Here is a 24,016-nt window from a genome sequence, read left to right as displayed (position 1 = left end):
CTTGGTTGTAAAGTAGCACTCTGCGAACCCATATCTAAAAAAAGCAGTCTACAATAGGATTTCACCACAAATGCTAGTGAATACTATATAAAGCAAATTTTACAGATCTCCATCTCGTGGAATGCTTCTTTTCGCATAAAACTATTACTATAGTTGGCAGTGCGTAAAGTCGTTGTCAGGTAATGACCCTTCTAGTATCCAGATCTAGTAATTACATAGATAAATTTTTCAAACACAATTCAGGAGACAATAACATTTAATTTCGAAACAAATTAATAAAAACTAGAATGTGTTATTAATACTATAAGACTGTTTTAGAAGATATATATGACAGTACTGCTTGGTTACACCGTAGAAATGAATAAATTAAAGTAAATTGATTTCTTTTTATTCACACTCCGGACCGAAATTTCTCATACGACCGGTTATAAAGATTCCATCAGCCATGGTTAGATTATACACTAAGCTAAGAGACTAAGCGTAAATGTTCAACTAAGCTTCGTGATTAATTTTCCATTTGGTTTGGTTGATCCGAATAACTGATTCCAAATTCCAGGGACCAATTCCAATTTATTCTCCTTATTGCTAATATCTTCCACATGAAACCCATCTACACTAATCTTGTTGGATTTTATGGCAGCAACCAAAGCAGCTATACCTTCAGGATATCTATCCGCGTAAGTGGATAAATTAAACCCAGTGATAGTCAAACTATTACGGATTACATCTGCCCAGTTTCCAACTTTGCCTTTTTGGGGATCATTGTGCCCAGCAATTGCACCACATGCAACAACATGACCAAATCTCTTGACTTTGGTGAGGAAATAACTTAAGATTTCTCCTCCAGCAATATCAAAATAAAGATCAATAAAGTCTTCACCTATATAATCTGACAATTTCTGTTGATAATCGGGATCATTGTAACTAACTGCAAAATCAGCGCCAATACTCTTAACCCACTTGACCTTTTCGTCGGAACCGGTGACAGCGATAACCTTAGAAGCACCAAAAACATGCTTAGACAATTGTACTGCTATAGATCCAGTAGCTCCAGAAGCAGCAGAGATAGCTACAGTAAGACCCTTTTCGGTAGAATCAGTAGCAGGAACTTTCAACTTGCCTGCACCTACTAACCCAAAATAAGCTGTAACGGAAGTCATACCCAAGAGCGATAAGTGAAATGGTAATGGAACTCCAAATGATGGGTCAATGGCATTGTAAACTACTGACTCCTTTGAGATGGCGTAATCGGCCCAGGCAAACATCCCATGTAAGATATCACCAACCTTGTACTTAGTCGTACCAGTGGCTACAACCTCAACCAAGGCCAATGAAACAACAATATCCCCTTCCTTCACTGCAGGTAAATGGCTACTGGGAATCGCACCTTTATCAATAAAACCTCGTTGCATTGGATCGTTGGAAAGGTATAAAGTTTTGACGAGAATTTCATCTGGTTGCAAATTGCGAGGGTCTAATTCGACTGATTCGATTGCGAAAGTGGAATCAGGTTGATTGAATTCTAAGGTGAGTCCTCCGACAACAGCGTTCTTCAAGACAATACGGGTAGATTTAATTAGATTTGACATTGGATAATTGAATGTATGAAAGGTGATTTACGACTACGAATAAGATGATATTTGCAATTTGAAAATTATGATTTGCACCACCTTTTAAGGGTGGTCTTTTTTTTTGCGGAGTTTTCTTTTTCGTTCGGCCGACAGAACTAGGAAAGAAAGCAGCGGAAATAAAGAAAATCACAACCAAATGGAGTTAGAATTAAGGCCTTTTCTTTCCTAATGAGGATAATGTCCGGATTGTTTAGTAAATTGATTGGCAGCTAATGTTCCAAACACGTATAGATTTACGGATTTTTTGAGTACAATTGTACGGATGTGATTTTCGCAATCAAATTGATTCTTATGGCCGCCGAACATCATTTTTTTTATTCGTATGCTAATAAAATGATATGTTAGGGAGGCCTTAGTTAATTTGTGATTCACCCCCTACCCCTAATAATAAGGAGTTAATCGGAAATAATCACCTCTTAAGTATCTTTATTGGAATGTTTACTACCAACTATTGTAGTAAATCTTTCACTTCACTGTAAATGTTGATGTCTTAAGGCAAAAATGAATATGGCATGTGAGTAGGAATATTCCATAACGATAACATGTTTTCTATTTGATATGACTCTATAAAAAAATGTTACATGAATATATTTCAATCAGCATGAACGAATTACTACGAAAAATTAAAACCGGTGGTATGAGCAATCCGGCCAGAGTATCAATTAAATATAATAAGTATGAATTAAAAGTAAAATACTGTAGATAATTTTTGAATTAATTATTTATGCCTGAATCAGGATAATAAAAGAAAGCTAAGGCAACAATGAGATAAGTACTGACAAGCATGACTCCTTCTAAGTAATTGGATTCACCATCTAAAATTACCAAGTTAGCAATGAATACAGCAACAAACAATATTGCGGTTTCAAATGTAGAAAAGTATAATGACATAGGAACATCAAATACCCAACCCACTAATACCATAAAAGGAGTTACAAAAATAGCAATTTGTAAGGATGAACCAACAGCAACACCAATTGCTAAATCCATCTTATTCTTCATAGCCACAACAACTGCAGTAGCATGTTCAGCTGCATTACCTACAATTGGAATTATAATAAGACCAATAAAAGTTTTAGATAAACCGGAAGTTTCAACAAGTTGATCAACTGATCCAATTAAATAATCGGCGGAGAAGGATACTAAAACTGTAGCAGCTACTAATACACCAATAGAACTAGTAACTGATAAATGTTCATCTTCTTCTTGTTTATTTGCATCCAATTCATTTGGAATAATAGTTGCAATAATTCCATCTTCATCAATTTGTGGTTGTGGCTCAAATAAAGATTTATGAGTCTTCAATTGGAAAAACAAGAATATAATGTAGACAATTAATAAAATTATAGATACACCTCTTGATAAAGATAATACTAATTCATCAGAAGAGCCAGGTTGAGGAAAATCAGTTTTACCCTTTGGAACTGGTAAAGTTGAATGGAAAGCTGCTGGAATAAGTAAACTTGCAGTTGCTAATGCCATTAATGAGGACATGGTTTGAGCAACGGTTTGATTAAAAGTTTGTTGAACTCTATTAAAACCTCCTGCAATAAAACAACACCCTAATACTAATAATAAATTTGATAAAATTGAACCTAACATAGATGCTTGAACAATTCTAAATTGATTATCCTTTAAAGCAATAATTGATACAATTAATTCAACTGCATTACCAAACGTGGCATTTAATAAACCTCCTACAGTTTCTCCTACATGTTCAGCCAATTCTTCAGTTGCAAATGCTAAGATTGATGCTAATGGGACTATTGCAAGGAAATTAATCCAGAAAACAACGGTAGCTGACCATTCGGCAAATCCAACGTATAATCCAAATGGAACAAATATCAATAAATAATTAACAGGAGATGACTTTACTGATAATACCACTGACTTTACAACATTATATTTAATGAGACTTAATCCTGAACGAGTCAGTTGAACATTATTTAACAATGGAGCCAGTTCAAAACTTGACATTTTTCCTATTTCAATTTAAACTAGGATATATATACAAATTTATAATAATAAATTGAAGTATGATAAGTTAGTAATATTTAGTAATAATTATACTGTAATTGTTATTGCCTTGGCTTGTTTGTGGAGGAGGCTGAGAAATTTCAGATGTTCTTTGCAGTTTTGACAGATTAAGTAGTCAATTGGATCTAATAGTAAATTATTAAACTGGTTGTAACTTAATTAATTGCAACACTATGCTTTATACTTTAATTAAGTAATGCTACCAGGAAAAGTTTATTCTAAATAGCAATTGATTTCTTGTCCGTTTCACTTCCATTCATCCCAAATTGTCACATTCTTTACTAGTTAAATTTCGATTTTTGTCGTTAACAAAAGTAGACATTGTCGTCCGGAGATGAGGCTATGTTGGTTGTAGAGCCTAATTAGGAAAGGCAGTCATGTGACTTGGAATACTAGAATTGTTCATATATATATATATATATATTATATTCATATTATATACTATTAGTTAGAGTCAAAGTATGACCACAGTGATTTAAACTCGCTTGGAAATGCTCTTATATATACCAGAAAGTATAGTTACAAAACCTCGTCAATCCAGGCAATGAGTCTGCATTTCTCTCAGGGCGACTCAACCCTTCGGGGCATAATGCGACGATTGCAAAATATTCTTTTTATTATATACTATATATTATATACAAAATTTTAATATCTCTAAACAACTAATTCTTTCCACAAGTAAGGAGTGAATATGTATATAGCAGTAACAAGAGTTACAAGTGCTTCAATAAGTGCAAGTGGGAAACCTAATAAACCTCTATCAACAAAATTACGATAAATAGCATAAAAGGCTACACTGAAAAAATGATTGAATAAAATCATTGGGAATGGTAACATTCCTGATAATAATCCAATTGGACCTGATACACATGAACCTCCTAATAAGAAGTAACTAAAACACCCACGTTGTAATATCTTAAGAGCAGTACTATCAGCAGCAAATAATGCATATAAAGCAATAGATAATGTATTTATAACTGCATCTAAATTCTTTCTCTTTCTATGGAATTGACTCAAACGTTTTGATAATAGTTCATAATCTTCAAAATCTACAATTTGTTTAGGCAGTAATAATTTAGCAAGTACAACCACATCATTTAAACCTACAGTCATTCCACCTCCTGTTAATGGATGTCTCATATTAAGAGAATCACCTAACATAATTAAACCTTGATGTTCAAGACTACCTTGTTTTCTTGCTGGTAAATATTGATTTGGCATTATACGATACTTTTTAGATTCTATGGCTTTTAATACGGCTGGTCTACTAACTTTTGGAACTGCTGGTAATACTTCTTCTTTCAAATAATAATATAATTCATCATTAGATTGGGAAGGTGGTTTGGTAGATCTATAAGCACATAACATTCTGGTTTCATGAGGAGATATTTGATAAATTAAAATTGGTGCATGGTCTCCTAAAATCACATGACCATGATATTTAGCTGGTAATTCAACATCATCTAATTGTAAACCTACAAAATATGACCCTATAACTGGTACATTAGTTGGAGATAATTCCTTTCTGAATTTAGAATATATACCATCACAACATATGGTTACTTTACCATAATAATTGTTAAAAATTTCACCTTCTTCTTTAACTTTAATACCAACAACAGTATTAGTATCTTCATCATTTCGTAAAATTTTAGTGACATTACCTTGAACCCAATCTACATTTGGTTCATCTCTGACTATTTTTCTTAAATTAACTAAGAAATCTCCATGATGAAAGGATACACCTCTAACTCTTTCATCTTCATCCCATTCTTTAGAATTTAATGTATTATCACTAAGCATTTTATCATTACCTTCAAAAACACATGATGGAACTGGTTTTACTGGATTAGTAGTATTTGCATCTTGTTTCAATGGATATTGTAATATAAGTTCTTTATCATGGAATTTAATATAATATCCAACTTCATGAGTAGCCTCTATATTATTTATAGCTTGAATCATACCTAATTCTTTTAAAGCTTTAAGACCAGCAGGTTGCATTAATTCTCCAATAATTCTATCAGGTTTAGACCAATCTCTTTCAACAATCAATACTTTTCTGCCTTGTCTGGCTAGAGCTGTTGCAATACATGGTCCTATAACACCAGCTCCAATGACTACTGCGTCATATAATTTTTCACTTGATTGTGTTGTCATATTATATTTTATATATTATTAGTTATGAATGGTTTTGTTTTTAGTTTTGTAATAATTTGGATGAATATACGTGATCTAATACTCTACTATATGATATACTGAACAAGTCGAAATGGGTTGAATTTATACAACAAACTTGACTAGAAATTTAAAAAAAATAAGACCATAAATCTCAATATATCCTGGTATATTTATTTAGCCTCGTATAACCGTTCAGTTATAAACGAAGCAAAAAAAAAATCCTACTGCAAAAAATGCGAAATGCGAACGAGTACCGTACGGGTACTTTCATCACATGATTCTAATATAATTAATAAAACATACCACGGATTAGCTGCTAATGTTATTTAGTATTATCAATAATATAATTATTTATTATTATTTATTATTATTTATTATTATTATTATTTATTATTTATTGTCTATATATATATAAATATACGATGAATGGATTTAATCACTTTCTTCTTCTTCACTTTCTTCTTCAGCAGTTTCTAACCACTTAATAAATTGTTCGGTTAAACCTCTAACATATTTAATATTTTCATCTTCAATATTTTTACTAGAATTCCACCATGCAAGAATTGCTTCTTCCAGTAAAACTTCATCGTATAATGTTTGAACTGCTACAAATAATATAATTTGATTATAAGCTTTATCACTTTGAGCAATTTTTTCTTGAAGAATATTAAGTAAATCAATTCCATCTTCAAATTCAAATATTTGTCTTTTATACATTGGGCCCCATCTTTCAAATACTTTTTTAGCAGCCAGTTTTGGGTCCAAAGTTTGAGTCTTAATAAATTTTAATACTTGTTTTACTAAAGCTTCTGATGTAGCATTTCTAACATCATGATAACTAGCATTCATGGACATTTTCAAAGTATTCAATTCTAATACTGCAGTATCTAAATCATGATTATTATTTAATGATCTATCAACTGTAGCAACAGCTTCTTGAATAAAATCTTCTTCTTCTTCAGAATAAATTTCTCCATCAAAATCAGTAGAAACAACTGATGTAGTAGATAATCTTCTACTTCTTGAATGTTTACGACTATGCTTTCTGGTCTTATTACGATTAGAAACTGATGCAATCGAATCATCAGAAACATTTAAAGATTTCATTTGATATATTATACCAGAGTATTGATCACCAGCTTCTGATTCGGATTCTTCATCAAAATCTTTATCGGAAACATATAAGAATCCAACCCCATCTTCTCCAACTAAATCAATATCTTGAACATTAATATCAATATGAGGAATTGAAGGAGTAGAAGGTTCGTCATTTTCACTATTTTCACTATCACTCTCAAATGAATCATCAAATAAATCTTCATTAGAAACAATAGGCAACTCCAGAACTCTAGCATTATGAGCTATTCTCTTATTATTACCAATCTTTACATTGAAACCAATGACAACACCAGGACTTAACACAACATTAGAACCTATATGAGCATTAGAAGCAACTATGGTATGATTAACCAGGGTATTATCTTCAATGATAGCTCCATCCCAAATATAAGAGTTACTAATTACAACATTATTTCCAATTTTACAATTTCTTCCAATGACTGATTTTTTAATAGTAGTTCTTTCACCAACAGTTGTATTGGCTCCAATAGAAGTACAAGTACCGATCTTACATGATTGAGCTAATACAACTTTTTCTTCTTTATAAATATGCTTAGCTTCATAACGATATGAAGTACTGTTAACAAAATTAGAATCTGGACCAAGTGGATAACACCACCTTGCCAATATATCTTGAGATATAGCATCATAAGTAGCCCAACTTTCAACTCTTGCAGCATATTCAGAACTATTTTCTGAAATATAAGCATAAATAGTCTTCTTAACTAAATCAGTAGTTACAACTCCCTTAACGAAATCATTTCTTAAATATTGATAATCGAAATTTTCTTGAAATATTTGAGGTACATGAGGAGTACAAATATCAACATGACAATCTATTAGATCATTTCTAATAGAAATTTCATCTTCAACATCTTCAAATAATTCAGGATCAACATTAATACTGGCTTTTTTACCATCAACAGGAGGAATCCCTTGATAAAACAAACATCTATTAGTCTTTTTATCCAATATAAAAGTAGCTGGATCAACATGAGATCTAGTTCTATGTAAAGGAGATGCAGGAGTTAATACCATAGTAATAATATGATCTTTATCTTGTTGCTTTTTATATTTATGAAAATTCATTACTTTAGAAAAGTCAATATTGGTAACTACATCACCAGAAACTAATAAAAAGTCTCCAGTAATTAAACCTCTATTATCTAAATCTCTCATAGCATCACCAACTGATCTTGATTCTAATGACATTATAGTATATACAGTAAATGGAGAATTATGAGATGACCATTTGGATTTCTCAATATATTGTTGGATTTGTTCAGCATGAGATGAACACATTAAATGAACTTCATTAACTCCAGCTTTAGCAAGAAATTCTAAAGTATATTCAATTAATGGTACATTAGCTAATGGTAATAGGCATCGAGGTTTAACTGAAGTTAAAGGCATAAATCTTGTTTGGAAAGAGTCAGTTAAAACAATTGCTTGGAATCGTTCATCTTGAACATCATCCTTTTGCTTCTTATTCTTGGGAGGCATTCTACCACTTTTCTATAGTTTGGCCAGTAATGGATAGAGTTCGTTAATGATTCATAGTGATAGCTTCTTTTTTTTATTATAGCGCACTCTGAAAAATTTTTGTTAGAACAGGTTTAGCAGAACTTAAACTATACGATTTCAACGTATTGTTAATAGTTTCTTGACGTAAAGGGAAGTTATAGACGTATACGATAAAGCAATTGGGGAAATTATTTATTAAATGCCAAACTAATTATAGTTTTCACGTTGTAAACCGTTGTAGAGGAGGATTAGAGATATTAGATATACCTTATAAGTATAGATTGGTAAGAAGCTGTGGGCAGATATTTCGAGGCTTTCTTTGAAATTTTTCTAGAAACTATGAGAGGAACCATTCTTCTCTTCATTGTATCTCTTATTTCAGCTTTTACTTATCTTCATAAGTAAATATGCAATTAAAGTATCTATTCATTAATCACGTGCGTGACTGGGGTCATGTGATCAAAATGATATTTTACTTCAATTTTAACCTATTGTGTCATCTTGGAATTAACTTAAAATATTGCAAAAATGAATATAACCAATAGTTAATAATAAATTATTGTCATTAAAGGTTTTGAGAATTGCTGTACAATTTCTAGTTAAGAATCGAATCAGCCAATCAAGTTGAAAAACTACTGCGAAATCGCAGTCTACAATGCGATGTATTTTTAATTAACTTCTAAATTTTTCGAAATAATAGCAAAGAGTATATACAAGTACAACTAAGGAGGATGTATGCAGAGATGATTCTGGGTTAGTCTATTAATTCAATTCGGCATAAGGATGGGAAATACTTAATTTTGTTCAAGTGCAGCCTTTGCTTCCTTTTGTTTCTTAAGTTCAGCAAGAACTCTAGAATCTTCAGCTTCTCTTTCCATAATAATTCTCTTCCATTCAGGAATTGGAGCTGGCCTTTTCTTTTCAATTTCCTTTTCCTTCATTGATAATAAGACAGTTCCTAATAATAAAATAATAGTAATACCTTGAGCATACATTCTAGCTTGAACTGCCTTTTGAGCACCAGTCATAATTTTGTCTCTATTAACAACAACCCATGAACCATATAAAGATGCTGCCCATGTAGCTACAATGATAGGATACTTGTTTTTGTCTAAGGATGTAAATGCTTTATCACTCCAACTTAAATTATTCCATTGTCTATATTCTTCTAAAATTAATTTATCACTATATTCAGATTGATGCATTTGTTTATCAAATTCCCATGAACCTTGATCGGCAAAAAATGCACCAATTGATACAGTAGGCATAATAAAAATAGCTGTCTTAATACTTGTATTAAATGAATTGAATCTTACTGGTTGTCTCTTCTTTAAATAAGTGAATAACCCTGCCGATACCAATGATCCAACTACTAAACCTTTTATACCTTCGGATGTAATATGGGCAATGTGAGCCTGCTTTTCTTCATCTGAAATAATCTTCATCTTATAATATACTTTTTAATCCTTTCTATAAACTCAATCTATCTTATAGACTAAGTGATTAATACTTAAAGATAGGAAAGAAGTATACTTAAATATTGAGTAAATTTCTTTTTTTCCAATCATTCTGAACAAAAAAATATCGTATGAGTATGCACATTTCCCGCGCTGTTTAATTTTGGAGATGGAGAAATGACTTATAAATGCTTATTATCATAGCAAATCTCGAAGGGGAAGGCTTGTTAGGGGAAATTCTGTAACATCTGAAACGAGCGTATTTACTATATATTCCAAATTCGTATCAGTAGCCATTTAATTGAGTCAATTTATCGGTTGTTATTAATTTTTGACAAATTGTTATCTAATCGATATTATAATCTTTAATCATAATGAATCATGCAATGATGGACCATTCAAATATGGGACATCACTCGGCTGCTTCTGCAATCTCAATGAGTGGTATGGACCATGATATGCCTGGAATGGAAGATAAATGTTCAATGAATGTAAGTATTATTCATGTTTCTGTACTAATTATTCAAAAGGAATATACTAACCCATTTTTCGTATAGATGTTATTCACATGGGATTGGAAAAATACTTGTGTAATATTTAGATGGTGGCATATAAAAACTTTTGGAGGATTTATTTCTACTTTCCTTGCCATCGTATTACTTACTGCTCTATACGAATTCATAAAATGCTCGTTTAACCAATGGCAGAAATCGTATGTTAGTACTGTATCAGGAGCATCAACTAACACATCTGAAATTACTATTAGAAGATTTAAATTTAAACGAGCATTGTTATATGGAGTTCAGGTAGGTTACTCCTTTTTGTTAATGTTGGTATTTATGACTTATAATGGTTGGCTTATGATTGCTGTAGGTGTTGGTGCCGCAGTAGGTAACTATTTCTGGGGTGTAAGTGATATTTCATCCTCTACTAGAGATTTATCTTGCCATTAGATATAATATATAATTATAATCATACTAAATAAATTTAAATTTAGATTTATATAAAGATAATTTTAAAATATTTTGAAGAAATTTGGCATATTTTTTGCGATATCTGTACTTTTTGCAACTAGAGTGATAAATATTTGTTGACAAACCCTCAATTCACGCTGGTTTAATTGCGAAATGATCCACTTCCTGATCCTCCATTAGAAATAATGAAGTATTCTTTCTTATAGATTAATTATTCACCTAACTATTCACCTAATTATTTACATAGTACTGATTATCCAGGAAGCTTACAGAAAAAATGCTATCAATTTTAGGAAAAAAAGGATTTTGGTCGGAATTGATAAATCATTTCAAGGCTTTAATAATACATAAGATTGAACTAGAAAATCTAGTCCTAGATAAATCGATATAGTAAAACTATTAGTAAAGTTTCTTATTTAGAATCTTTTTTGAATTTAATCTGCCTTGATACTACAATTTTATAAATCCGACCATTTTGAAAACTTAAAATAATTGAAATACTCAATTGCACAGGAATATACAACTGAAATTTACTGAAATGTCTACAATTGCATCAAATCATTATTGAAAAGTGATATTACTAACTTTTATCTAGGAAATATAACTTTTTGACTAATTAAGATTCAAAACTTTAACCCCGGAAATCAGGTCGGAATTACCGGAAATCAGTCAATTGATTTGTTGTGGGTCACTTAAGAGCTGAAAATTTTAGCAAGGTGCTCCAGTGGCGCAGAGGTTAGCGCTTCGTGCTTATAGCCGTGTTACGACGATATGGTTATGCCATAAGTCACGGTCGTGTGAGGAACGCGACGGTCGTGGGTTCAAACCCCTCCTGGAGCATTTTGTCTTTTTTTTGCAATTTTTTTTATCAGAAAAACGTAGGTACTTTTAATACAGTTCAATTTTAACATATCTAAAGGTTTAACATCATGTTGACAAGTTAAAACCATTAATTATAGGTTTTGCAAATGAGAGAATATTATATACGATAGGGAAACATGTTTTCAAATTTTAAAACGTGCTACATAATCTTTTCTGGCTAAAGGAGTATGATTAAATATATATGCAATTTGTCTATTTTAAATGATCTAACTAATTAGTTCTACATTTTTTGATGATTGCCTTTAATAAGGCATCGATCTTTTCAGATCTTGAATGTTCTTCATCATTCAAGAATTGATTAGTTAATTGATTTACAAACATGTTAGTTAAAGTATCTTTTTCTTGCAAATCAAGTAATTTTAATTTATATGCCATGAACTTATTGACTGATAATTGTAAATTTTCAGATAAATTAGAAGATGAAACCACTATATTTCTGATTGGTAATGTAATGTCAATCAAAAGAGTTCTTAAATCTTTTGGATAATTTGTTTGCAAATAATTCAAGATATGATATTGTAAATAATCTCTATTTAAATCTTCAAATTTATCGAATAATTTCAAGAATTTATCAGCAATATCAAAAGTCTTATCAACTTTATTAATTAAAGTAGAATATTCAGGTACATGTTTCAATAAGGCTGGTATAGATAAATCAAATATTGTTAATGCTACATCACCTTTTAAGGCTGGATTAGTTTCTGGATTTCCTAAGACATTCATTTCTACTTCAGGTAAATGATTCAATTGATCTTTCATTGTTTCATTTGATGGTAAATCAATAACATCACTATTAAATTCTTCATCTTCATTAGAAGTGATTGATTTACTTATTTCTTTTGCCCTTTTTTCTTGTTCACTTTCTAATTCATCTTGTTGCTGTTTTTCAGTTAAAAGACCCAAGACTCTTCTTCTGGCTAATAATTTAGAAATATAAGTTAATTCAAATTGTGCATAACTCAACCATAATTGTAATGATTCTGGATTTAATCTTAAACCTCTTTGAAATAAAACTCTTGCACCCTTTGCATTTGCATTTGTTTCAAATTCATATTTAGCAGCTGATAACCAAGCATCTACATTTCTTGGTTGTAATTGTAAAAGACGAGAATAAACTTTATAAATCACTTTAATTGCTCCATTACTCTTTGCAAATTTTAAATATTGAGCCCATAATTCTAATTCTCCAGGATATCTTCTAGTTGCACGATCAAAGATGAATAATATTCTTCTAGTTCCTGCCCAATCACTAATACTTGGTTTAGTTTCAATTAATCCTACTTTTGATAATCTAGCATATCTTTTCTTTCTTAATTTTTCTAAATTAAATTCAAATTCTCCATATTTAAGAAAATCTCTTGGTTGACTTCCTCTACCTTGTATTCTATGCTCAAAATCAGTTCTTCTTCTCATAATCATGGTTATTTCTTGTTTCTCAAATAACCCTTTACGCTTAAGATCTTCAAGTTCAGGAACAGACTGTTCCAAGAAGTATCTCACTCTTTCAGCCATATTTCTCTTGAAGTTATTGAAATTATAAGTATAGATTTAAATATTATACTAAGTAATAGTTGTGAAATATATTTTAATTTTTCAGGATGAGATCAATCATGCTGAGATTAACTGAGGCTTAAGTATGGACACTCTAATGTTCGAAATAATTTGTGCGCGTAAATTAAGGTATATAAAGAAAATTAGACTGCAACATCAATAGTTAATTAGATTATAAATGATATACGTTTATACTATCGATAGAATAAAAAATTAAAGTACTATAAGTAATCTGACTTATTTGATTAATACGTAAATTAATCCATTTTTGTGAATGCTTCAGAATCAACTGACTTATACTTATGAGACTTAATTAATCTCTTGGAGAGATAATTATAAGTTGCAGCAAATACAATGATACCTGTAATTAGTACTGCCATAAATAAAAGTATAGCAGATGAAGTTGGACTTATTGGAGTAAAATTAATAGGAAACTTATAGAATCCTTCAGCATAAGGTAATCCAGCAGGAGTTGTACCTGAACTTGTCACTTTCAATTGATCTAAGAATCTGACAGCTACACTTAAAGTTAAGGAATCACCAATGACTATTCTTGTAGCATTTGTACCTGATGAATATGCAACAGCACTAATAAATGTATTTTCATCTTCATTATTATTGGCTGGTTTAGTAATTAATACATTCAATGTAGGATCAATATCGAGATGACTATCATGAATTTCACCTCTAAAGTTAAATGTTAATGGGATGTAAGCACCACCTTGTTCTAAATAATGTGATTCACTACTTATAGGTAATCGACAACTAAAAGGAACATCTTCATGAATATATAATTGAAATAAATGATATAATTCATCACTGAATGTAATTGTACAATTGAAATCTTCACTAATTCCATATTTAAAATTTAATGGTTTACCTGTTTCTTTACAAGTTGGGAATGGTCCATATATAATTTTATCTTGTTCATCAAATTTATGTTCACCATTATCAATATTTCTAGAAATACAATCCAAATAAACATTATCACCTCTTTTATAAGGAGTAAAAGTAGCTGGGATTTCTCCCTTTATATCCAAGGGATACCATTGAGTACCAGCAACTATTGAAGTTGATATAGTTAAAAATGATGCTATATTAAATAATTTCATTCTTATTAACTATCTATGTATGGTAATTCCTTAGATCAATAATTTAATAATTAAGTCTTCTATATGAATAACGGATTTATAACTCTTATAATAAATTCAATTGTATACAAAGGAATTATAATATTGAATCGAATTAATTAATTCAAATTATTAATTTTAGAAGTGTGGTATATCGTATGTCTTCGAAATCGATTTAACTTTGGCCCGTTGTCCACAACAGTTGTTTGAAATTTTGCGCTTCTTCAATTTATTATTTTTCTTAGCCATATACAGACGAAATTCCGATGGGAGTGAAATATATTATATATATAATATATATTTATATCAACTACTTAGATTTACAATGTGGTAGATAAAAATCTACCTATAGATTTTTTTATATGTTTTTATATTACGTATACATGTATATAGAACCTTTTTTTAGTTTATATATATAGAATGTGTGAAGATGATGGGGGGTGGTTGATTTTATTAATTATCAAATTTAAATGAAATATTATTCCAACCAAAATTAAATGATAATAATATATGAAAAATGATTTAGAAAGTTTATTCAATATATGGTGGATGAAATATTCCTTTTAGATTAATTAATTAATTAATTTAGTTTCTCTTAGTGAAACGTCTTGGACCTCTTTGAGAAGAGATAGAGACAGTTTGAACTGGGATCTTGAAACCTAAAGTCTTGATCAAATCAGCGGTTTCAGCATCAACTTCTAATTGACCGTTAGATAAGTCTAAAGCAGAAACTTCTGGAACATATTGATCTTTTCTTTCTCTTTCTTCTTCTTGTAATTTGAAAGAAATACCTCTAACTGGACCCTTTTGAATTCTCTTCATTAAGTGGGTGGTGTAACCAGCAATCTTATTTCTTAATCTCTTAGATTGAATAACAGCAATTTCAGAAGTTAATCTCTTGTTGGTTTCAAAATCTAAGGTTAACTTTGGGTAAAATCTTTCGATTAAGACCTTGGAAGCTCTCTTAACGGTTTTAGTTCTAACACGACCCTAAAGATTAATTAGTTAGTATAAATCATTCATTTATTCATGATTATAAGATGAGATGATTAGTGGTTCAAGTAATTTGATGTTAATGTTGATGATATGATAGTTAATTTTTTTATATTTAAAGATTTTTCGTAGTAGATATAATAATGGTAGATAGAACAATAATATTGTAGTTGGCAGTATGATGATATCTTGATATTTAGTTTATTCTAATGATGAACGTATGTTTACTTCTATATGTTGATACTAGAATTAATTCTCTTATTATTCATTTCAATATGTGATTATTCATTTTGATAATTCAATCATTTTAGATCCCAGGGTATTTCGACAATAACATATCACTTATATTTTCATCTCAATGACTCTTAGTTCACTCTCTTCTCATCTGTTTATTCTATATGATCATATTACATACCATCTTGGCTAATTATTATTACTATGATTGATTATAACAAAAGTAAGAAAACTCTTTTAAGATAATTAATATTGAAATAGTATCAAATTTGAAATTTTTTCGTCCTACTCACAATCACATCCAATTCCCTAGTTAATTTTCAAGACAGTTTACTTAGTGAGACTTGCGAAAAAGGGAAAGAGATTTACAGATTGAAACGCTTACATAAGACATTTTACAGGTTAGAATCAATTATTTGAGAATATATAACGAGAAATACTGTATATAGATCTCATAAGCAACACACGTGATAAATGTGACTGTTTTCTTGCACTCTCAAAATTGAAAAGTCGGTAATAACACGAACATTCACAAATACATCACGAGACTTGAGTCACCATACTAAAAGCATGTGATAGACGTAATTGGTAAGTACACATCTATCGCTCCTCCCCCCCCCCTCCCCTCCTCCAAATTCTCATTTCTCATTTGAACCTGACACGTCCCTCCCCGGCAAAATAAATCAAGGAGAGCAGAAAAAGTGGTAGTCGTAAGCTACTTTGTTGAAGTCAAAAAAAGTTAACTACCTTAGTAAAGCACGGGATCATTAGTAGATCACCATTATCATTGGAATTATATACTTTTACATTCCAAACGGCACATATAATATATAACGCCTAGTCATCCATCGATTCAGCATATCCTTTTGATTGATTCATTTGAAGAAGTTGATTGATTGGAAAATCATATTTGTGGTAAACCGTATACACTCATTCATTCAATTCGTTAATTTCTGTATTAGATTTTTTTTATTTTATTTTTACTGTTGCAGTAATTAATTTTAATTTTACTTTTAATTTTAATTTTTGGGGTTATCTGGGGTTTTCAAATTTTGCAATCATTTTCATCTTAATTCAATTTATTTTAATTTAATATCATTCATTCATTCATTCATTCATACATCCATTCGTTTATTTATTTATTCAATTAATTATAAATATCAATGGATTCTAAAGCGAGATTATATCATTGTGATGTTTGTTCATCTGATTGTACTAATCGTATTCGTGTGAAATGTGCAGTTTGTAATGATTATGATCTTTGTGTTCCATGTTTCAGTAGTGGTTCAACTACTGGAGATCATAAGAGTTGGCATGATTATCAAATAATTGAACAAAATACATATCCAATATTTGATCGAGATTGGGGAGCTGATGAAGAATTATTATTAATTCAAGGGTGTGAAACTTTTGGTTTAGGAAATTGGGCTGATATAGCTGATCATATTGGTAATAGAAGTAAAGATGAAGTTGCAAAACATTATTTTGATGTATATTTAAATAAAGATACATATCCTTTACCAGATATGAATAAAGATTTCAATGAAATTTCCCCAGCTGAATTTTTAGAAGATAGAAAAAAGAGATTGGAAGTAAGAAAGAATTTACCATTACCACCACCAAAACTGAAACCAGTTGCATCTGTACCATTATGTCATGAAATTCAAGGTTATATGCCTGGTAGATTAGAATTTGATCATGAAGCTGAAAATGAAGCTGAAATTCCAGTTAAAGATCTTATATTTGATCCTGATGACTCAAAGAATGATATTGAATTAAAATTAACTATTCTTGATATTTATAGTTCAAGATTAACAACTAGAGCTGAAAGGAAAAGAGTATTGATATTGAATAATTTATTAGAATATAGAAAGAATATTAGTTTGGATAAAAGGAAACTGAAAGAAGAAAAAGATTTATTAAGAAAAATCAATGCATATATTAGAGTATTAACTCCTGAAGATTTTAATTCATTTACTCGAGATTTTTTAACTGAATTAAAATGTCGAATTAGAATTCAACAACTTCAAAATTGGCGTAAGCATGGAATACTTACAATTGAAGATGGGAATAAATTTGAAAAGGATAAATTAATTAGAGCTGCTCATTATCAAAGAATGGGTAATGGATCTTTAAGTGCCAGACATTCATCTCAAACTCCTGGATTAATGAATGGATCAATGGCTAATGGAGGTAATGGATTATCATCAATTTCTAATGGAAATGGAGGAATTCGAAAACCTTATTCATCATTAGCAAATTCACCTCAACCTGAATATAAACCAAAATTAGGTAATGCAAGAGCTCCATTAGATATTAGTCATGCAGTAGATTTTGAATTATTATCGAATGAAGAGAAACAATTATGTGCTAATTTAAGAATATTACCCAAACCATATTTAGCCATTAAGAATCAATTAATTAAAGAAGCAGTTAAAAATAATGGTGTTTTAAAGAAAAAAGATGCAAGACAAGCATTAAAAATTGATGTTAATAAGGCTAGTAAAATTTATGAATTTTTTGTTCAAATGGGTTGGTGTTCTCAAGGTTAGTAAAACATTTTGTATAGAAAAAATGAGACAGTAAGTAATGAATATAATGACATATTTCTTTTAAAGAGAAATTTATTGTATAAATTGTAGTATTAGTTTAAAGTGTTAACTGTTTGTGACATACATGAAAGCGCTAAGTCGTGGGGGTGCAAAAAAAAGAAGTAAAAAAAGCGAACAATGAATTAGCGAGAGAAGTTGTGGCAAATTAACCGGTAGCACTAAAGAAATAGTTTGGCTAGAGTTTTATGTACTGTATAATTGAAAAAATGATAATAGTAATTGCACAATCATTAACGAAATACAAATGAGTATACTATAAGCTAAATATTCTATATCCGGCATATTCACTAGCTTTATCTCATGCATTGTTACCTTAGACATTTCAAACCATTGGTTGCTTAAATAGGCAGTTAACGACCGATGGCCAAAGAAAAAAATCACCTGTTTTTATAAATATTTTTTACGCCATACATGAATTCGCAGCAGTCCCTCTCGGCTCAAATACACGACCTTCCCCCAATGAGATAGTGCATCAAATCCGTCCTTTACTATCAGACAGATCAGTGCATGGCTTTACTATTAAACAGTAATTAAACACCAAATAAAAAAAAAAACCAGCTAATGTTAAGTTGTAATTACTTTCAAAAGCTTATAATTCATATTACTAGTAATATACACTCCTCCATCAATTATGTGACCTGATATATATAATATATATCTGTTTATTATTATCTCGACCTGCTGATACTAACCCCATACAAAACTCGAATGTTCAAAAATTGAATGATTTTTTTTTCTCTCTCTCTCTCTCTCTCTAGGCAGTCCAGTACTAAAATGCTGGTGGGAAATGTGACAGAGATTTAGTTCGTGAACCGAATGTCTCAGGCCGAAAAAACCAACCATTTAATTTTAAACCTTAGCCATGGTAATATACTGTTAAGTTTATTTTGTAGTTTTATAATTTATAATTCGTTGTCCTATTGATTTTTCTGATAATTAAGGGTAGTGAACAACTGTTATTAACTTAATAGATTAAAATTCATCATCAATCATTAACAAAACTGTTTAACTTTGTATTATACCCCGTACTCATTAATAACTAATCATAACTAATCAGAGTTATCTCATTTGATTTAATTTTAAAAAAATTTTAATATTGTCAATAGTATCAATTTCAAATTCCTTTTCGTTCATCTATAAATTCTATAAATTTCTATAAATTCCTATAAATATCTATAAATTGCTATAAATTTATATCAATATGCCAGAAACTTATCTAAAATTTCAATCTTCTCCATCGGGTAGACATGAAGGTAAAAAGCATATAATTATAGTGGGTGCAGGTATTATGGGTGTTTGTACAGCATATTATCTTGTAACTCATCCAAAATTTGATCCTGAAAAATACCATATTACAATAATTGAATCAAAAAGAGTGGCATCGGGTGCATCCGGTAAAGCTGGTGGTTTATTAGCTTTATGGGCATTCCCTGCTCAAATAGTACCTTTATCTTTTGATTTACATCAAAAATTATCTGATCAATATAATGGAGTCGAAGAATGGGGTTATAGAAGATTGACTACGGTATCTTTAGAAGGTGATTTAAGTCATTTAGATGATGAGGAAGATGATGAAGATGAAGAAGAAGAAGATGAAGCTAGTAGTAGTAATAATGATGGTCATCTACTGATAAAACCTTTAAAACAAACAACTACTCAAAAACCTAAATCTAATTCTACATCAGAGAAAATAGAAGATTCAATAAAAATACCCGTATCTCATGATTCAGATTCTTCATCTTCAATAGATAAACCTCCAAAAAAGACATCTAGAGCAACCCGTCAATCATCAATAACTTCAGATTCTTCAACAAGTGCTCCAGGATCATCTCAAGTTCCATCATCAAGAAAATCAAAAACAAAATTACCTCAAGATTTAAATTGGATAACTTCATCATTAATATCAAATTGTTCAACTCTTGGTGGTACAGATACTACTGCTCAAGTTCATCCATATAAATTTACTACATTTATTTTAAAGAAAGCAGTTGAACTATCTAAAGGTTCTATTGAATTCATTATTGGGAAAGTTAATCGTGTACAATTTTCATTAGAAACAGGTTCAGCAACAGGAGTTATTTATCAACCTTCATCTCTAAATAAATCAGATTATTCTCCTGAATCTCAAACTCTTTCAGGTGATCAAATTGTCTTAACGGTTGGTCCTTGGACATCTAAAATATTACCTGATTGTCCTATTTCTGGACTTCGTGCTCATTCAATTACTGTATCTCCATTTAAAGATCAACTGGTTTCACCATATGCTATATTTACAGAATTTAAAACTGGAGCATATAGTTATATATCACCTGAAATTTATGCTCGTCAAGATGAAGTTTATGTATGTGGAGAAGGTGATTCAGCTGTTGATGTTCCAGAAACAACTGATGATGTTGAAGTTGTTAAATCTAAATGTGATGAATTATTTAGACAAGTTGGAAAGATTTCTCCTAATTTAAAACGTGGTCATATTTTAAAACGTCAAGCATGTTATCTACCTGTTCTTGATGTTCCATCTTCTAGTGGTCCATTAATTGGAGAAACTAATGTTACTAATTTATTTTTAGCAAGTGGACATTCATGTTGGGGGATCAATAATGCTCCTGGTACAGGAAAAATTATGAGTGAGTTATTATTGGATGGTATTGTAGAACTGGCAGATATATCTGCATTAGAGCCATTTTTATATTTTGATGCCAGTGTATTAATAAGCGACGACGAAGAAGATTACGATGACGATGATGACGATGAAGATGATGATAATCATGCTGGTGATGATGAAGAAGAAGAGGATGAAGATTATTACAGAGATCCAACAGAAACTAGCTCTGAAACTGCACCACTGGATGCTGAATGGTCAAGAGATGCTTGAACTTATTCACAACTTCATGATATAATTATTATTATTGTTTATTTTAATATATACACATATATATATATTACCCACAATACTATAACTACTATGATTGTATCCTTTTTAGTTAACCTCTAAGCTTCTTCAATCATGCTTTTTATTTTTCTCAATTATTAACTGATTTTTCCTCTTTTTATCTATGATCCATTGCTTAATATTCCCAAAAATACTAATGATTTTCATCATAAATAATCCTAATATCATTACTATAACAGTAGTAACCAATTGTTGATATTTCATCCAGAGTTCATTATCTCTAAAGAAATGAATTTCATCTTTCTTCTTATTTCTTAAATAACGATCATTTGTATGTTTAGGTTTATGCCAAATTGGATCTACATTTTTTACATTATCATTACGTTCATACTCTGTTGCTCGACTTGAATGATTTATAATATTATTAAATATTTCAAATCTATCAGGATTTGATCGAATAAATGTATGTGGAACAGGATGAGTGGTGGTTGTAACATCACTAGTTATAAGTAATGTATAATGAGGAGATGGAAGTTTTCGTATGATTTTTCTAATTAATTCATCATATTCCTTTAATGTACCATCTCTTGAACCATCAATTGGTAAAGGAGGAAGATTTACAACAATAACTCGAGTTCGAACATCATAATATGGAGCTACTTCTTCATGATTAACCAGATTTACATAAACAGCCTCAGCTTGACAATTTCTAATAATATATCTTTCAAGAAATTGAAAATCTAATGTACCATGAACCCAAGGTAATCCCACTAATGAAGATGCCATCTTTAAATAATTACTTACAAATGGCCATTGTTCAACTTTATTATCTGTTATATCATCCAATTGTAATCCAGGAATATTTACTAATAAATATTCATCACTTGAACATGCAGTAATTAATTTCTTAAGCATATTAGTTACACTAGTAACATTATGAGCTTCAATATTATCCGCATTGATCTCGGATTTTAATTCAGGTACAAGTTTATGAGATGCAACTATTACTGGAACGGTTTGAAGTGCCGTTACAAAAGTGATCAGAAATGTTAGCACTAAGAATATCTGTCGTATTTTCATTTTCATAATAAAGCGATGACTAAACTGACTGACTATACAGATTGATTTACTGAATTACTAACTAAAGGGTCTGAAACTTTTCATTACTTTTCACGATCGGCCCGTCACGTGCGTGGGGAAGAAGCCGTACGGACATATTCATAAAAATTTTGACAGATTTAAAGATATTATATTTCTAAAATAGTACGTAAATAGTAGTAGAAATGTCGGACGATACTGAAAGAGCTTTATCTTACGCTCAAGGATTTGTGGATTTTGTTAATGCATCTCCTACACCTTATCATGCTGTAAATTCTGTTAAAACAATTTTGAAAAAGTCCGGGTTTAAAGAATTATCCGAACGTTCAAATTGGTCTAACCTTGAAATTTCCAAAGGTGGGAAATATTTTGTCACTAGAAATGGTTCTTCACTTATTGGATTTACTGTGGGTGAAAAATTTGAAAATGGTAATGGGATTGCTATTGTTGGTGCGCATACTGATTCTCCATGTTTAAGAATTAAACCTGTATCTTCAAGAACTTCAGAGGGTTTTATTCAAGTTGGAGTTGAACAATATGGTGGATTAATTGCTCATTCTTGGTTTGATAGAGATTTATCTATTGCTGGTCGTGTTTATGTTAATGAAAATGATCAATTTGTACCAAAGTTAATTAAGATTGATAAACCATTATTAAGAATTCCTACTTTAGCAATTCATTTAGATAGAGAAGTTAATACTAAATTCGAATTTAATAAAGAAACAAAATTAGTTCCAATTGCTGGTCAAACTTCAATTGATAAGAATGAAAAGGCTGCTTCTGCAGAAGAAAAGAAATCTGGTCATTCTTGTGCTGATGATCCTGAATTACAATTAACTCCAGAACAATTCGTATCAGTTCAAACTGTTATTGAAAGACATAATAAATCATTAATTGAATTAATAGCAAGAGAACTTAAGGTTGAACCAACTCAAATTGAAGACTTTGAATTGGTATTATTTGATCATCAAAAATCAACCATTGGTGGATTAAATGATGAATTCATTTTCTCTCCTCGTTTAGATAATTTAACTTCTTGTTATACTGCCGCAGTTGGTTTAACTGAATCAGTTGAATATCTTTCTAAACAAAGAGGTATTCAATTGATTTCCTTATTTGATCACGAAGAAATTGGATCAAAATCAGCTCAAGGTGCAGACTCTACTTTCTTACCAGATATAATTCAAAGATTAACTAAAGTTGATTTTGATAATGGTGGAAACTCTGCCAATTACTTTCACGAAACAATGGCTAAATCTTTCTTATTATCTTCCGACATGGCTCATGGTGTGCATCCAAATTATGGTGATAAGTATGAAGCTAAAAACAGACCTCAATTGAATGCTGGTCCAGTAATTAAAATTAATGCTAACCAAAGATATGCAACAAATTCTCCAGGTATAGTTTTATTAAAGAAAGTTGCTGAATCAGTTAAAGTCCCATTACAATTATTTGTTGTTAGAAATGATTCTCCTTGTGGTTCAACCATTGGTCCAATCTTAGCAGCTAAATTAGGGATTAGAACTCTTGATTTAGGTAATCCTCAATTATCAATGCATTCAATTAGAGAAACTGGTGGTACTTATGATATAGTTAAGTTAACAGATTTATTCAAGGGATTTTTCGAACATTATGTTGATATCGATGAGAAGATTTTATGTGATCACCTTTAGATTTAATATAAATAGATAAATTATATAGGT

At 30.5% G+C, this 24,016-nt stretch overlaps 13 protein-coding genes and 1 non-coding gene across 14 annotated transcripts; 5 read left to right on the top strand and 9 right to left on the bottom strand. All coding sequences in view use genetic code 12, as the record gives it.

Annotated features, from left to right (window-relative positions):
* Window positions 1–260: 260 nt before the first annotated feature.
* RJT21DRAFT_19770 (MDR family NADP-dependent oxidoreductase) lies at window positions 261–1,967 on the bottom strand. Its single transcript, XM_064883680.1, has one exon. It carries the CDS (start codon window positions 1,587–1,589, stop codon window positions 489–491), a length of 1,101 nt encoding a protein of 366 aa, XP_064739191.1. The 5' UTR covers window positions 1,590–1,967; the 3' UTR covers window positions 261–488.
* A 378-nt stretch (window positions 1,968–2,345) lies between these two features.
* Window positions 2,346–3,608, bottom strand: VCX1 (Vcx1p; the record flags this gene model as incomplete). Its single annotated transcript, XM_064883606.1, has 1 exon — window positions 2,346–3,608. The coding sequence occupies one exon, from the start codon at window positions 3,606–3,608 to the stop codon at window positions 2,346–2,348; it is 1,263 nt and encodes a 420-aa protein (XP_064739190.1).
* Window positions 3,609–4,068: 460 nt separating this feature from the next.
* ERG1 (squalene monooxygenase) lies at window positions 4,069–6,024 on the bottom strand. Its single transcript, XM_064881044.1, has one exon. The coding sequence runs from the start codon at window positions 5,826–5,828 to the stop codon at window positions 4,323–4,325; it is 1,506 nt and encodes a 501-aa protein (XP_064739189.1). The 5' UTR covers window positions 5,829–6,024; the 3' UTR covers window positions 4,069–4,322.
* A 222-nt stretch (window positions 6,025–6,246) lies between these two features.
* Window positions 6,247–8,605, bottom strand: GCD6 (translation initiation factor eIF2B catalytic subunit epsilon). The gene has a single exon (XM_064883678.1). The coding sequence runs from the start codon at window positions 8,469–8,471 to the stop codon at window positions 6,282–6,284; it is 2,190 nt and encodes a 729-aa protein (XP_064739188.1). The 5' UTR covers window positions 8,472–8,605; the 3' UTR covers window positions 6,247–6,281.
* A 681-nt stretch (window positions 8,606–9,286) lies between these two features.
* RJT21DRAFT_112397 (uncharacterized protein) lies at window positions 9,287–9,937 on the bottom strand (the record flags this gene model as incomplete). Its single annotated transcript, XM_064880079.1, has 1 exon — window positions 9,287–9,937. One exon carries the CDS (start codon window positions 9,935–9,937, stop codon window positions 9,287–9,289), a length of 651 nt encoding a protein of 216 aa, XP_064739187.1.
* A 193-nt stretch (window positions 9,938–10,130) lies between these two features.
* On the top strand, window positions 10,131–11,119 carry CTR2 (low-affinity Cu transporter). Its single transcript, XM_064883679.1, has 2 exons — window positions 10,131–10,440; window positions 10,507–11,119. Exons 1-2 carry the CDS (start codon window positions 10,324–10,326, stop codon window positions 10,900–10,902), a joined length of 513 nt encoding a protein of 170 aa, XP_064739186.1. The 5' UTR covers window positions 10,131–10,323; the 3' UTR covers window positions 10,903–11,119.
* Window positions 11,120–11,641: 522 nt separating this feature from the next.
* On the top strand, window positions 11,642–11,763 carry RJT21DRAFT_t72. Its single transcript has one exon. It is a non-coding gene; the product is annotated as a tRNA-Ile (tRNA).
* Window positions 11,764–11,962: 199 nt separating this feature from the next.
* RJT21DRAFT_118466 (snoRNA-binding rRNA-processing protein) lies at window positions 11,963–13,338 on the bottom strand. The gene has a single exon (XM_064881043.1). The coding sequence runs from the start codon at window positions 13,315–13,317 to the stop codon at window positions 12,016–12,018; it is 1,302 nt and encodes a 433-aa protein (XP_064739185.1). The 5' UTR covers window positions 13,318–13,338; the 3' UTR covers window positions 11,963–12,015.
* A 133-nt stretch (window positions 13,339–13,471) lies between these two features.
* RJT21DRAFT_19731 (uncharacterized protein) lies at window positions 13,472–14,723 on the bottom strand. Its single transcript, XM_064883677.1, has one exon. It carries the CDS (start codon window positions 14,466–14,468, stop codon window positions 13,614–13,616), a length of 855 nt encoding a protein of 284 aa, XP_064739184.1. The 5' UTR covers window positions 14,469–14,723; the 3' UTR covers window positions 13,472–13,613.
* Window position 14,724: 1 nt separating this feature from the next.
* Window positions 14,725–16,062, bottom strand: RPS17B (40S ribosomal protein eS17). The gene is made up of 2 exons (XM_064883676.1): window positions 15,895–16,062; window positions 14,725–15,476 (listed from the first exon to the last, which is right to left on the bottom strand). The coding sequence occupies exons 1-2, from the start codon at window positions 15,895–15,897 to the stop codon at window positions 15,072–15,074; spliced, it is 408 nt and encodes a 135-aa protein (XP_064739183.1). The 5' UTR covers window positions 15,898–16,062; the 3' UTR covers window positions 14,725–15,071.
* An 814-nt stretch (window positions 16,063–16,876) lies between these two features.
* ADA2 (chromatin-binding transcription regulator) lies at window positions 16,877–18,265 on the top strand (the record flags this gene model as incomplete). The annotated part of the gene is made up of 1 exon (XM_064885353.1): window positions 16,877–18,265. One exon carries the CDS (start codon window positions 16,877–16,879, stop codon window positions 18,263–18,265), a length of 1,389 nt encoding a protein of 462 aa, XP_064739182.1.
* Window positions 18,266–19,526: 1,261 nt separating this feature from the next.
* On the top strand, window positions 19,527–21,197 carry RJT21DRAFT_84140 (uncharacterized protein; the record flags this gene model as incomplete). The annotated part of the gene is made up of 2 exons (XM_064885385.1): window positions 19,527–19,944; window positions 20,149–21,197. The coding sequence occupies 2 exons, from the start codon at window positions 19,527–19,529 to the stop codon at window positions 21,195–21,197; spliced, it is 1,467 nt and encodes a 488-aa protein (XP_064739181.1).
* A 63-nt stretch (window positions 21,198–21,260) lies between these two features.
* Window positions 21,261–22,400, bottom strand: BIG1 (Big1p). The gene has a single exon (XM_064883674.1). It carries the CDS (start codon window positions 22,299–22,301, stop codon window positions 21,324–21,326), a length of 978 nt encoding a protein of 325 aa, XP_064739180.1. The 5' UTR covers window positions 22,302–22,400; the 3' UTR covers window positions 21,261–21,323.
* Window positions 22,401–24,005, top strand: RJT21DRAFT_19698 (aspartyl aminopeptidase). The gene has a single exon (XM_064883675.1). The coding sequence runs from the start codon at window positions 22,499–22,501 to the stop codon at window positions 23,984–23,986; it is 1,488 nt and encodes a 495-aa protein (XP_064739179.1). The 5' UTR covers window positions 22,401–22,498; the 3' UTR covers window positions 23,987–24,005.
* The last annotated feature ends 11 nt before the right edge of the window (window positions 24,006–24,016 follow it).

The sequence above is a fragment of the Scheffersomyces amazonensis genome (genome assembly GCF_036850825.1).
Source record: "Scheffersomyces amazonensis strain UFMG-HMD-26.3 chromosome Unknown RJT21scaffold_2, whole genome shotgun sequence".
NCBI classification, from domain to species: Eukaryota; Fungi; Ascomycota; class Pichiomycetes; order Serinales; family Debaryomycetaceae; genus Scheffersomyces; species Scheffersomyces amazonensis.
This window is presented reverse-complemented; position numbering and strand designations above follow the sequence as displayed.